The sequence below is a fragment of the Cariama cristata genome, unplaced genomic scaffold (assembly GCF_000690535.1).
Source record: "Cariama cristata isolate BGI_N322 unplaced genomic scaffold, ASM69053v1 scaffold26026, whole genome shotgun sequence".
Taxonomy (NCBI): Eukaryota; Metazoa; Chordata; class Aves; order Cariamiformes; family Cariamidae; genus Cariama; species Cariama cristata.
Window position 1 is genome coordinate 25,358 of NW_009624216.1, and position 11,122 is coordinate 36,479.

The 11,122-nt window shown below is 39.3% G+C and overlaps 1 protein-coding gene across 1 annotated transcript in view; it reads right to left on the reverse strand.

Annotated features, from left to right (window-relative positions):
* Positions 1-11,118, reverse strand: part of HEXB (hexosaminidase B (beta polypeptide)) — a gene marked incomplete at its 5' end in the record, with an annotated part of 17,299 nt that extends 6,181 nt beyond the window's left edge. Inside the window, 7 exons of the mRNA XM_009703099.1 lie at positions 731-911; positions 2,676-2,805; positions 4,408-4,509; positions 7,024-7,134; positions 7,350-7,396; positions 8,157-8,222; positions 10,995-11,118. Of these exons, the coding sequence (XP_009701401.1) occupies positions 731-911; positions 2,676-2,805; positions 4,408-4,509; positions 7,024-7,134; positions 7,350-7,396; positions 8,157-8,222; positions 10,995-11,118 (761 nt within the window). The remainder of the gene's footprint in view (positions 1-730; positions 912-2,675; positions 2,806-4,407; positions 4,510-7,023; positions 7,135-7,349; positions 7,397-8,156; positions 8,223-10,994) is intronic.
* Between the last annotated feature and the right edge of the window lie 4 nt (positions 11,119-11,122).

Genomic DNA, 11,122 nt, shown 5'->3' on the forward strand with positions numbered 1-11,122 from the left:
CTTTGTGGGCAGGTTGCCAGCAGGTCTGGAAACTGAGCAGCCATAGTACCAGGGGATCTGTGGGAGTGACATCAAGAATTTGGGAAAACAGCCCAAAGGCAAACCAACACTTCTGTCATAAAGCATTTGTCAGAAATTTTCTTTCTTTTTAAAAATTAAAGCAAGTCCTGAGTGTTCAGATTTGATGTTTCAAGAGAACACACAAATACTAACTAGATCAATTTGAATATTCATCCAATTAGATCTGCTCCAAATTCCACGTTATTAGTTACTCCAGCAGAGAGACTCCAAAATATTCAAAATCCACAACCAATTGAAGAACTGTATTAATACATACCATACTTTTAATACAAGCACACAAGATGCAGTACTGTAATACTTCATATTAGCAGGTTTTCTGGAAGGCAGAACTCAATGGAAAGAACTGGTTTTCCTTTAACATAGTCCTTTTCTACCATACTAGTTCTCTTTCCTGCCAGAATAATTTTCATAAACAAATCCTTTAGAGTACCTGAACATTTGTGAAGCTACTAGTCAAACCAAAATTCTGCACATCATCACTCACTTGTTGAAGATCACAAATGCTCTGCCTGTAAATAGTTACAGAAGTAGGAGTGGAGATCTTTGGGTTAAGTAGTGAAAACTGTCTCGTGCAACTGAGTTCCATAATGGATGGATTTAGGCAAGTTTAAGAGGCACTAGATATTTATTCCTTGAACTGTCACCATACCAACAATCGAAGTTCACTTCATCTCCTCCCAAATGAATGTATGCATCTGGAAATACACTGCTGATCTCTTTGAAGAATTTAGTCATGAAGTCATAAGTTGTATTCAAAATGGGATTTACAGGTCCAAAGGACCCAGTTGGCTGTTCTCCACTGTAACAAGGGGTGAGAAGATCTTTTTGACCTAATAGAAACAATTAATAGAGGATATTCAGTTCCATGTTGGTATGCTAACTTTGCTAGCAGGAAGAGGCAGTTAATCATATTAAAAAGGTTAATATTCATTACTTAAATGCTCATCTATTCTAAGTATAATCAAATAGAGGAAGGATGAAAAAAAAAAAAAACAAAAACCCACAACTTGCCCAAGGTCGATTAACCCTCTAACTGGAAATCAGGACTCTGACTTTTAGATTTGTGATTTAACACTCAGTAATATATGGAACATGTCACTACACCTGGAAAACAGCTTCTGGATGACTACTTGAATAAAAAAGCTTTAATGGATTTAGGAAGGAAGCAAATGAGAAGGAAGGCAAATGTAATAAGTGTGCTCCAGAGGCCTCTCCTCTTTTTATTACTCTGCTTTGCTAACACCTAAGTATGTGGGAGTTACATGGCTCAAGCTAGATGTCCCACCTCAGTCTGCTAGGAGTTTACTTCTACCTGCAAGAAAGGAAGGTCAGGCAGACATCAAAACTAAAGAAACACTGGTTCTTGAGTCAAGATATCTGAAGCAATATGAGCCAGGATAACAAAATAGGAAAAAGTTATATGTAGGTTGGAAATTCCTAAGTCCAGTTTATTTGGTAAACTGTGGTTGCAGCAGCAACACCTTCCTGGCTGTGTGTTTCCTACTTGGAGCACATTTTCCCCAAACAAGGCCCGAGAGGTAGATTGCTTCAACTGCCCTCCTCACATGCCTTAAGGCTTCTCTCCAATCTTGAATTTGAATGCAAACAAAGCATAGCTATGCAGGGTCATAGGCAAAGCCAGGACTGGCTCCTGTGCATCACATTAAAAAAAGCTATTATACAAGCAGCTACCAGGAGCAACTGATTTTAGGGAAGGGAACTGAACCTTGCTCTTAATATGAATGTAGACCACCTCACATACCACCAGGCAAACCATTGGCTTTTATTAGTGCTCCGTAACAGTAAAGACCACATGAGATGAAGGATTCAGAAAGAGTAGTTTTTGCCTTTTTCCTTTCCTCCTCATTTTAAATTGGTGAGAAAGAGTCCGAGGAATCTTCCAACATTATGGCCACATTCCCACAGGATGAGCACAAGACTCACCCCATGGCTAAAGCTATGAAGTGCTGGAAAAATCTTTACTATTTCCAGTGTGGCCAAACCCATCTTACATTAACTGCAGTGAAATCGCAGTCAGTGCACCTTGAATTAAGACACAAGGTTCCCTGGTCCTTGAGTACATGTAAACACCACTCTCGGGATTCAAGCATTCTCTATCAAAAGCAGTATTACTCTGAAACCCAGAAGACAGAGAGTGAAGAAGCATCACATTTTGCTGTGTTTTGTACACTGGCAGATTACGACTTCACTAGACAGAAACATCAACCACTGTGAAAGAACCTTCCCAAAGCAGAAATCTCTACTCTAGAGACAGCAACTCACTATTACTAGCCACTGCCTTATTACTCTAAACTCAAGAGTACTGGATGGGGGCATACCAATGTGAAGTCTAAGGCAGACAGAATATATCTGTGCCTTTGGACACACATGTAGCACAGGAAGTGTTAGCTTTCTCCATTCACTTTAGTTCCTCTAGCACATAAAGGTCATGACCATCCCTGAGTCTGCCCCTTGCTTACTTCTTATCAAGGGCCTTTCAAAGCACCTTTAAAGGCTGCTTTTTAACGAGTTCATTTGCTTGCTACACTCTACTTCCCACAATCTTTTAACCATTAATACTTTCTTGGACATACCTTTTCCCCAAGACTGTGTGTGTCCTGGGGTATCAAACTCTGGGATGACTCTAATGCCTCTTAACCGGGCATACTCAATCACCAGATGGACATCAGTAGGAGTATAGATGTGGTTATAGGAGTATGCTCCCTGTAAAGTATTGGTATTTAGAGACAGTTCATAAAATGTTATACCAGCAGCTTACAAAATTGGGATTAAAGTGTTATAATTTAGACTGGAGAGCAGTTTTACAAGTTGGCCTTTTCTGGTTTATCACATGTGCAATGGCACTGACAGAACTTTTCAGCTGACTTAGTGGGGGGCAGAACCACAAAAATTAACTCCTTTTTCCACTCTAAAATAAATCTCCTGAGGAGACATCCTTTCCTCCTTAGCTCACAGTTACTGAAGAAAACAGAAAAGCTAGTTTCTATTTCATCAGATTTTTGAAAGATACATTTTTCATTTCTTCTGTACAGAGGCAAGTTTTCCCCTCCACCTCTGCAGCATTAGTTCTGAAACATAGGGCTCTCCTTACATGCCATGCAAGACTAACGGAAAAGTCAGAAAGAATGGCATCTTCTTCGAACACCTCTGCTTGTCAGTTTTGACACAATGCCCAGTTTAGCATGAGGCTGTGTTTGGGTTGTGACACTGAATTTGAGGGTATTCCACTCCCATACAGCCAACAAATGTGACAAATGACCCAGACTGCTACCGTTTGGCAAAACAGATGCTTGCCAAAGAGCCAAACTACAGAACAAAAGCATTATGACTCCTCATGATTAATAGCACCTTAAGCTTCCATTTATCTGGAAAAGGTTTCCACAGCTGAGTTACTCAAAAGAGATAATGGTAAACAAAAAGCCTTTCAAAAAGAAGGCTATTGAGACAAAGGCCATCTCCCTCTCTCCAGCTGTCAGCGAGGAATAGGACAGAACTCCACAGCCATTACTAGGAAAAATAATCTGACTGCACCATGCAACATCTACAATTTTTTAATTAAAAAATTCTTCATGTCATCTGCTCAAGCAGTGCCTACATAATTTTCATGACAGCCAGGTTCTAGCAAGCATTTTAAAACAGAATCACAAATCTTGTGCTTAGGCTCAGTCTACTTAATTATTCATGCTTGATTTGGCTACTATTGTACCGTGACTGAGCAAGAACCTCATGAGGGATTTCATTAATTAGCAAAATCTGCTGTGAATCTGGCAATAAAGAGATACATTGCACTGTATTTGTTTTAGAAAACAATCTCTCACTTTTGGATCTCTTATAGACATGTTGTGTTTTGTAAAGTTAACTGGATCTCAGACAATGCAAAAATACTACTGCAGTGGTTCCAAACCTAGAGCCGACAGGAAACTCTTTACAATTGAGGGGCAAGAAGTCTACCAGTTAAGCAAACAAACCAACAGAAATCCAAGCTGTGTCCACCACAACAGGTTATTTGCACACCATTACTGCTTGAAGGTCTGCAAACACTGAGGAACACTGTCACCAGCAAATTTGCACAGGAGAGTTAGGCAGGTCATTTACCATGCATCCACCAAGGAAGAATTGAACATGGTCCACATAGACACTCAGGTAGGATCCTAGATGTGGACTTGCTAGTTACTGGTCCTCTGGTACTGTTTCAAAATCAGCCAAGGCAGATGTATTCAACCATTGGTACGCTCTGCATTTTATTTTCAGGAAATATGTGCCAGATTTCTGCCCTCCCACCCTGCTCCAATGATGTTTACTCACCTTGTCACTTAAGTCAGGGAAATAAATACTCTGGTAAGGGAATGACTGATCATCTACTATATGCCAGTGGAGAACATTGAACTTGTTAAAAGCCATGGCATCCTGTAACAAATAATGCAATACAGTGTAGTTAAGCACTTCACTCTCACAGAAAACCTATGCAAAAAAGGTGGTCTTGTCCCAGTATAACCTGCATGCCTAAAGCAACAGCTAAAAAAAATAAAAACTCAAAGAAAAAGCATACTGTATTTCAGTGAATCCTAGAAGCATACACCAAACCATACCAGCCTGTTTCTGCTACTGCTCCATTTCTTTGCCACCTATTTGCACCACTCCTGTCAGCAAGCTCTTGATCTGATCATGCCACACTGGCTGGTAGGAGAGGAACTGTTATAAATGCTTATGAATTTCTTCCACTTCAGAATGTATCTGGGTAACTGTCTACACACCATCAGCTATTTCAGCTTACAGAAAAGCTTATGCTTTTTTACCTAAATACTTTGGACTTGAAAAATAAACACCATGACAGAGCTTCCTACTATTTAGTGCATCTCTACTTGCTAGTTACTTTTGCAGAATCCATTTTAAAAGCATGCAAAATAAAGTACGCATTTTCCCTGCAGAAGATAGTGTTCCCCTATGTTTTCAGTCATTACACTATCAGTACTTCCCTTTTTTTTTTTTGAACTTGAAGATTATCAAGATAAATGTTAACACACTTATTTTAGAATTATGAACCCAGATGGACAGTTACACATATACCCTGAGTTATGAAACTTTGTTAGTCAGTAGAAGTGCTGTGTGCTGCATGCAGACTGAGTAAGTGTTCTCAACGTTGTTCATGACTGAGTAATTGCAACACAGCTGCTTCCAATCCTTTGCCACAATACAATTATTTCCACACACACATCTATCTTTTTCCACCAAGCTGTGTTTAAAGAAGTGACAAAATCCCTTCAGGAACTCCCACCAAATTCAAAGGAAGATTTATACCTTGTCCATTCCCCAAAATTATCTCACCTGTTTTATTAGACAGCAGAAGTTTTAATTACTGCATGTCTTCATGCATTTCTATCAAGTACCACTTTTCCATACAGAAAATTATGTCTCCTGACCTTCACCTCAGCCACTCCTTCCTGAATGACAACGCCCTTCCTGGAAATACAGTACAGCAGCTGAACACAAATAAGAAATGTACTTGAACTGCTGCCTTAATTATCTAATTACCACATGCCAGTGAAGGGATTACTGCTGCTTTTTAATTAGGTTAGACCGGATTCAAGCAGGCACAGAAGTGGGAGGAAAACTGCACTTGTTCTTAAACCAGCAAAATAGAATCATTATCATAGAATCATTATGGTTGGAAGAGACCTCAAAGATCATGAAGTCCAACCATAAATGGCATAAAACGTAGCTCTGGGAAAGTATTAAGAGCCACAGACACAATTTAAGGAAAGAAAACAGAACAGCAACAGTTACAGAAAGACAAAATGGTTAGAAATGCAAGTCTCAAAAGTCAGGTTACTCTTTGGACACTGTTGTCTCCTTTAGAAAAGACAACAAATATTGATACAAGTAACTACTTGAGTCTTTGAAGCACCCTCAGTTGTAAAATGAAACACTGCACAAACACTACTTGCTGAACAGGGACTGATCTTACAAGTGAATACAACCAGTAAATACCCACAGAGGGGCAAGTTCTGAGCATAGTTCAAGGATGACCTCAGAAATGAAGACTGGTGTTTACCTGCACTCTCTTCCTGCCCATCTTAAGCCTGCTCTGCAACATTCTGCAACATGAACGGGAAATTTCTAACACTATTTCATCTTGGAAAAGCAAGACAGACAAGACAGAAAACTGCATGTTCCTCCCCTCAAAGGCTCCTCAATTTCTCCTCACCAAATAAGCCCTGCTACAAGGATTTCAACAGCAAGAAAAGGGAGTACAAAACAGAAAAACCCACATCCTTGGCTGCTATGATTACACAAATTCATCACCTTCCCACCAAGGTGGGAGTACACATTTCTTAGTATGCTTACTTAAGCTTTTTGGAGAAAGTTTTGATTGGGTTTTTTTTGTCTGTTTTTTTTTTCTCTTTTTGAAGGGATGCGGTGAATGAAATCAGTAGCTTCCAATGAACATTTCCAGTTTCCCCTCTTGCTCTGTACTACTTAATCGCTGCCTTGCTCTTAGCAGCCTAAGAAAGGACTACCAGAGCCTGGTTATTGAAAAGACTGGAATTTTCCTGCAACCACTGGCACTGAGGCTAGGACTTGCAATATCTCCTCTGTATTGCCTGGTGACAATCAGATGTCTCAAAACATGCTTCCAGGAAATACATGAGCTGGTTTGGGCAACAGAACAAACAGAAAACCCAAGGTACCACAAATCCTGGTCTCCTTTACAGATTCACTAGTCATTGTGTCTGCCCACTCAATTCCTCTCCAGTGTATGTTCTGACCTTCAACTAGCAAAGTTCACACTGTCCTTTTAGAAGTCAGTCTCAGAGGAGATGGATTCTCCTTTCATACCAGCTCCAGTTGCTACCTACTTCATGGGGCAAAACACAACAACAAAAAAGCCTTCATTATTAATGATACAAAACTGCTACTTACCAGGTTTGTAAGAATAGATTTCAGTGGTAAATAATGCCTTGAAGTGTCTAGTAAGATTCCTCTATGAGCAAATCTTGGGAAGTCGTTGATATCAGATTCATTGACAAGGAACTACGAGAATGAGATTTAAAAATTAGAATTCCCATGTTATATTCATCATTTCAAACAGGAAATACTTACTTTTCAGTTTGCTAACAGCTTTCCAAGGATTATTTTCTGAAAAAATACTTAATGAAACTAGTAGATCTGCTGTTTTTAGAAGAGCACCTAACAAAGAATGTGCTTGTCTGTTATCAGGACTGGTTTTAGCCAATAGCTATACTTACGCTTCCATAGTCATCCTCATGAACCAACTGGCTGAAGGTTTCCAAACCTGAAAAAAAAAAATTCAAGAAATAGATCTGGAATACAACCCAGTACAAACAGGACCATAACTATTTACAGGTGTTCACACAGCTAGAAAGAATGCTTTGTAGCTGAGTTTCTCTTTGGCAGAGTTTCCTTAATTGCTCAAGCACCACAGTTAAAGAAATTCTGAAGACAGAACCACTCAAACTCTCCATTATACACAAATATTGAATATTAGCACTACAGCTCAGCTGTACCAAATTAATCCTTGAATAGCATGGAAATTACCAAGAGTAAGGTAGGAATTTCTGGTGCTGTCATGCCTCTCTTCCTGTCATTTCTGGAACTGGTGAAGCTTCTAATTCACCATGAAAAATCTGTTAATTTAGATTAACATTCCAGTAAGGACAGCTGACTGAAACTTCAGCATTATGGTCTTCTTGGTGATGTGTCCAGCATGTTCAGTTATTAGGTTCAGACAGAGAGTAATTTGTTCACACTGTAGATCAGACAGCTTTATAGCACCCAGGATTTGGTTGGCTTGGCTGATTTCAGGCACAGCAAGAGTGCATTTACAGTGTGCCATTGGATCTGAGCTGCTGAGCACCTGGACTGAGGGTCTGACCAACACACACCTGGGTATCCTTCTGCCCTCTATGCCCAAGCTTAGCTCCCATGAAGGACTGAATGAGGGCAAGGCTCAGCGATCAGCTGGTTCTTTAGTCTGCCATGGAGTTTGTATAAGCCCAGAACACACAGCTCTCTACAAAAAGTTATCAGCTTACCTCTTAAAGCACCCCATACCTCATCCGCTTTCAGTATAGCCACAGGCTCAGTTACAGTTAAATGATCTAAAGAAAAGGAAAAATAAAAAGTTCTTCCTCAAGAAAGCATGGGTTGACAGGACAATGCTAACAGGCATTAAAGAGATTCTTCAGGTGCCACATCTCCCTCTGTTTTTCAAATTTTAATCAATGCTGTTTTTAACAGTGATATTGTACAGCTATTTTTCATTTATGTCCTCCTGAAATAATGAAAGCTACTAGTCAGAGAATCAAATTAACCCATAAGATGATAAAACAAATACTGTGCCTAATAATGGCAATGTTAAATATTGCACACAGGCCAGAATTCCAGCCAAGTTTAACTCAACCGATTTAAAACATATCAGATGATATTTTTACATTTAAGACACAGATGATAAGGGTTGGGCAACTAAGCCAGACCTAACCGCAAAAGTTTACTTCTCCTTTTTCCTTCCTTTTATATAGATTATGCTTACATATTTTTTTAGAGATATAGCTTGTCATGTAATATTGTTAGGTGCTCACTATGAAAGTCTAAGAAAAAAAAAATATCAGACTCCCAATCTAATGAGCACGTGTACAGGGGCAGTGAGATGAAGTAAGGTAAGTAAAATTAAGAATTGTATCTGAAGCATTAAGACCAAGTATATTTACTCATAACAATCCTTCAAATTTGAGTACTGAAGTACAGTACAAAGTACTGTAAAAAAAAAGCTAAAATCATTTTGTTCTTCCATTTAAGACTCAGTAAATTTTAGTGAAGAAACAAATACCTTTTAAATATGTTAATTCTTTAAAAAATCATATACATGTATATGTATAAAAATACACTATCTATAAGTCTATATGTTTATATTATTATTTAAACATAAAGCAATAATAAATTGACCAGATTTGCACATTTAAAGCAGCAGAGAAAAAATCAGAGGGGTAAATTGCTGTACAAAGAGTTATTGGATCTGCCTCAGTATGAAAGAATGGTTGGTTTTAAGTTATGCAGTTCAAACATTCATCTAAACTACCAGGGAAAAGCCATTCAGGGACACCAATAAAATATTCCAAGCTTCCGTTTTAACCTAAGCACAGATTGCATATACTGGAAGTTCTGGGTAAGAAAGAGAACTTGGAAGACTACTGCAATCGCCACGGGTCTTTCTGTGGTAAACTGTAGTTCAGTCAGCGATTTACTTCAAAGACAGTAGACTTTTTTCTGAACATACATCATACCTTAAATGAACATAGAACAAGAAATTTTGTATGGCTATTTGGAACTTTTTACACAAGCAAGAAGTCAGTAGGGAGAAGGGCAGATAGCTTGTACTTTGGTTACTTATCCAATACTCTTGATATAGGATAGTCACTGACTGATCCATACTATCCGTATTAAAAAAAGGAGTCAAACTGCTCAATCCAGCAAATGACTAGTAACTGCATATTTCAGCATTTGTTCCCTGAACAAGCCATCCCATTAAAAACAGAAAATTAAAACCTTGCTGAAGCCTGGAGAGCTCAGCTTACTACATAAGAAAAACTCCATGTTACTTGTAACAGGAAACTCCTTTCCCACAGCAGAGGGAAAAACTCTTGACTGTTCTGGAGGGTGCAACCTAAAAATCACATTATCTGACAGATTCCCCAACAGAAGAGAAGAACCAGCTTTGGTTAAAATCTGAAGTTCACAAAGCAGTTCAAAGTTCAACTAGTAGTAACGCAGTATAATAACCTGACTGTGGCAGAAAAATTCTAAAGCATTAGCAATTTTGCTGCTATACGCCATTTGCATTGAAATGTATGATAAACTTGCACAGAAAAATTGCACTACTTGGCTAAATGTAACAAAAAGATTAAGTAAACTTAAAATCAGTACATTCTATTACAAGTCAGGTGGAATTAATCCTGCTGCAGATGTATGACTTAAGATTAAAAGGATCTTTTTCTAAGGATCTGTATCCTGGATACCAAATGATTGCCTTGCCGAGTACAGGAGACTACTGCAAGACAGAACTAGATTAATTGAGTATGTTGAATTCCGTGCTAACCTGCCCAGACAAAAAGTAATACTACAAATACATCCTTATTTCTGTTAAGAAACTTCTCTGGTGATTAGGACTCGACTTTAGAGTACTTCCCCACTCTGGACTTCAGTCATAGAACTAAAGCAGCATAGCAGAACAAATCCAATACAACCATCATGTTTTTAAATCCTTTCCTGTATTTACTGATAGAGAGAAGGTGGATTTATAATACTGCAAGACGAATAACAAGAAGTTCAATGAACCCTTTCTGGTTTTGCCGGAAAAACAGAAATACCATGTACAAAAGCCACTGTAGGTAGCTTCAATTCAAACATAGTTATTTCTGAGGAGAGCAGACGGATGAGCAAAGCCAGCCTTCACTCAACATCCTGTACTGAAAGGATGATCTCTTCACTATGCATAGATCTCACCATACATAAATGGGTACAGCACAGCATACCTCTGATTCTTAATGATAGTTATTAGAAAGGATAGCAGCAAGTAAATGAGTTGAATGGTAGCTAAACTGCAGAAATCATAGGTTACGCTTCCAAACAGGTTCATGATTCGCTGTGGGCTGAGATCTCCCGCAGCATTAAGAGCAAGAATTATCTTCTGGTTGCCACTATTGCGAAGTGCTCTCGAGCGCCTCAGTGAGCCTGTGATTTTCAGTTCCTCAAAAAAAAAAAAAAGATCTGCTGACTTCTTACATCGGACACATGACTGGAAAACAAGCACTACCGACGCCGTATGAGCCGTGGAAGGAGAGAGGAACGCGATGACCGGCTGTGCCTGTACTCACAGGCCTCGCTGGAGCCGAGGTGCGGGTAGCTGTGGCAGCCGGGGTCCCTGGACTCGATCACCACCTGCAGCTGCGACAGCTCGGGCTCCGCTCGGGCGCCGAGAGGCCTGCGGCCCCGCTTCCGCCGG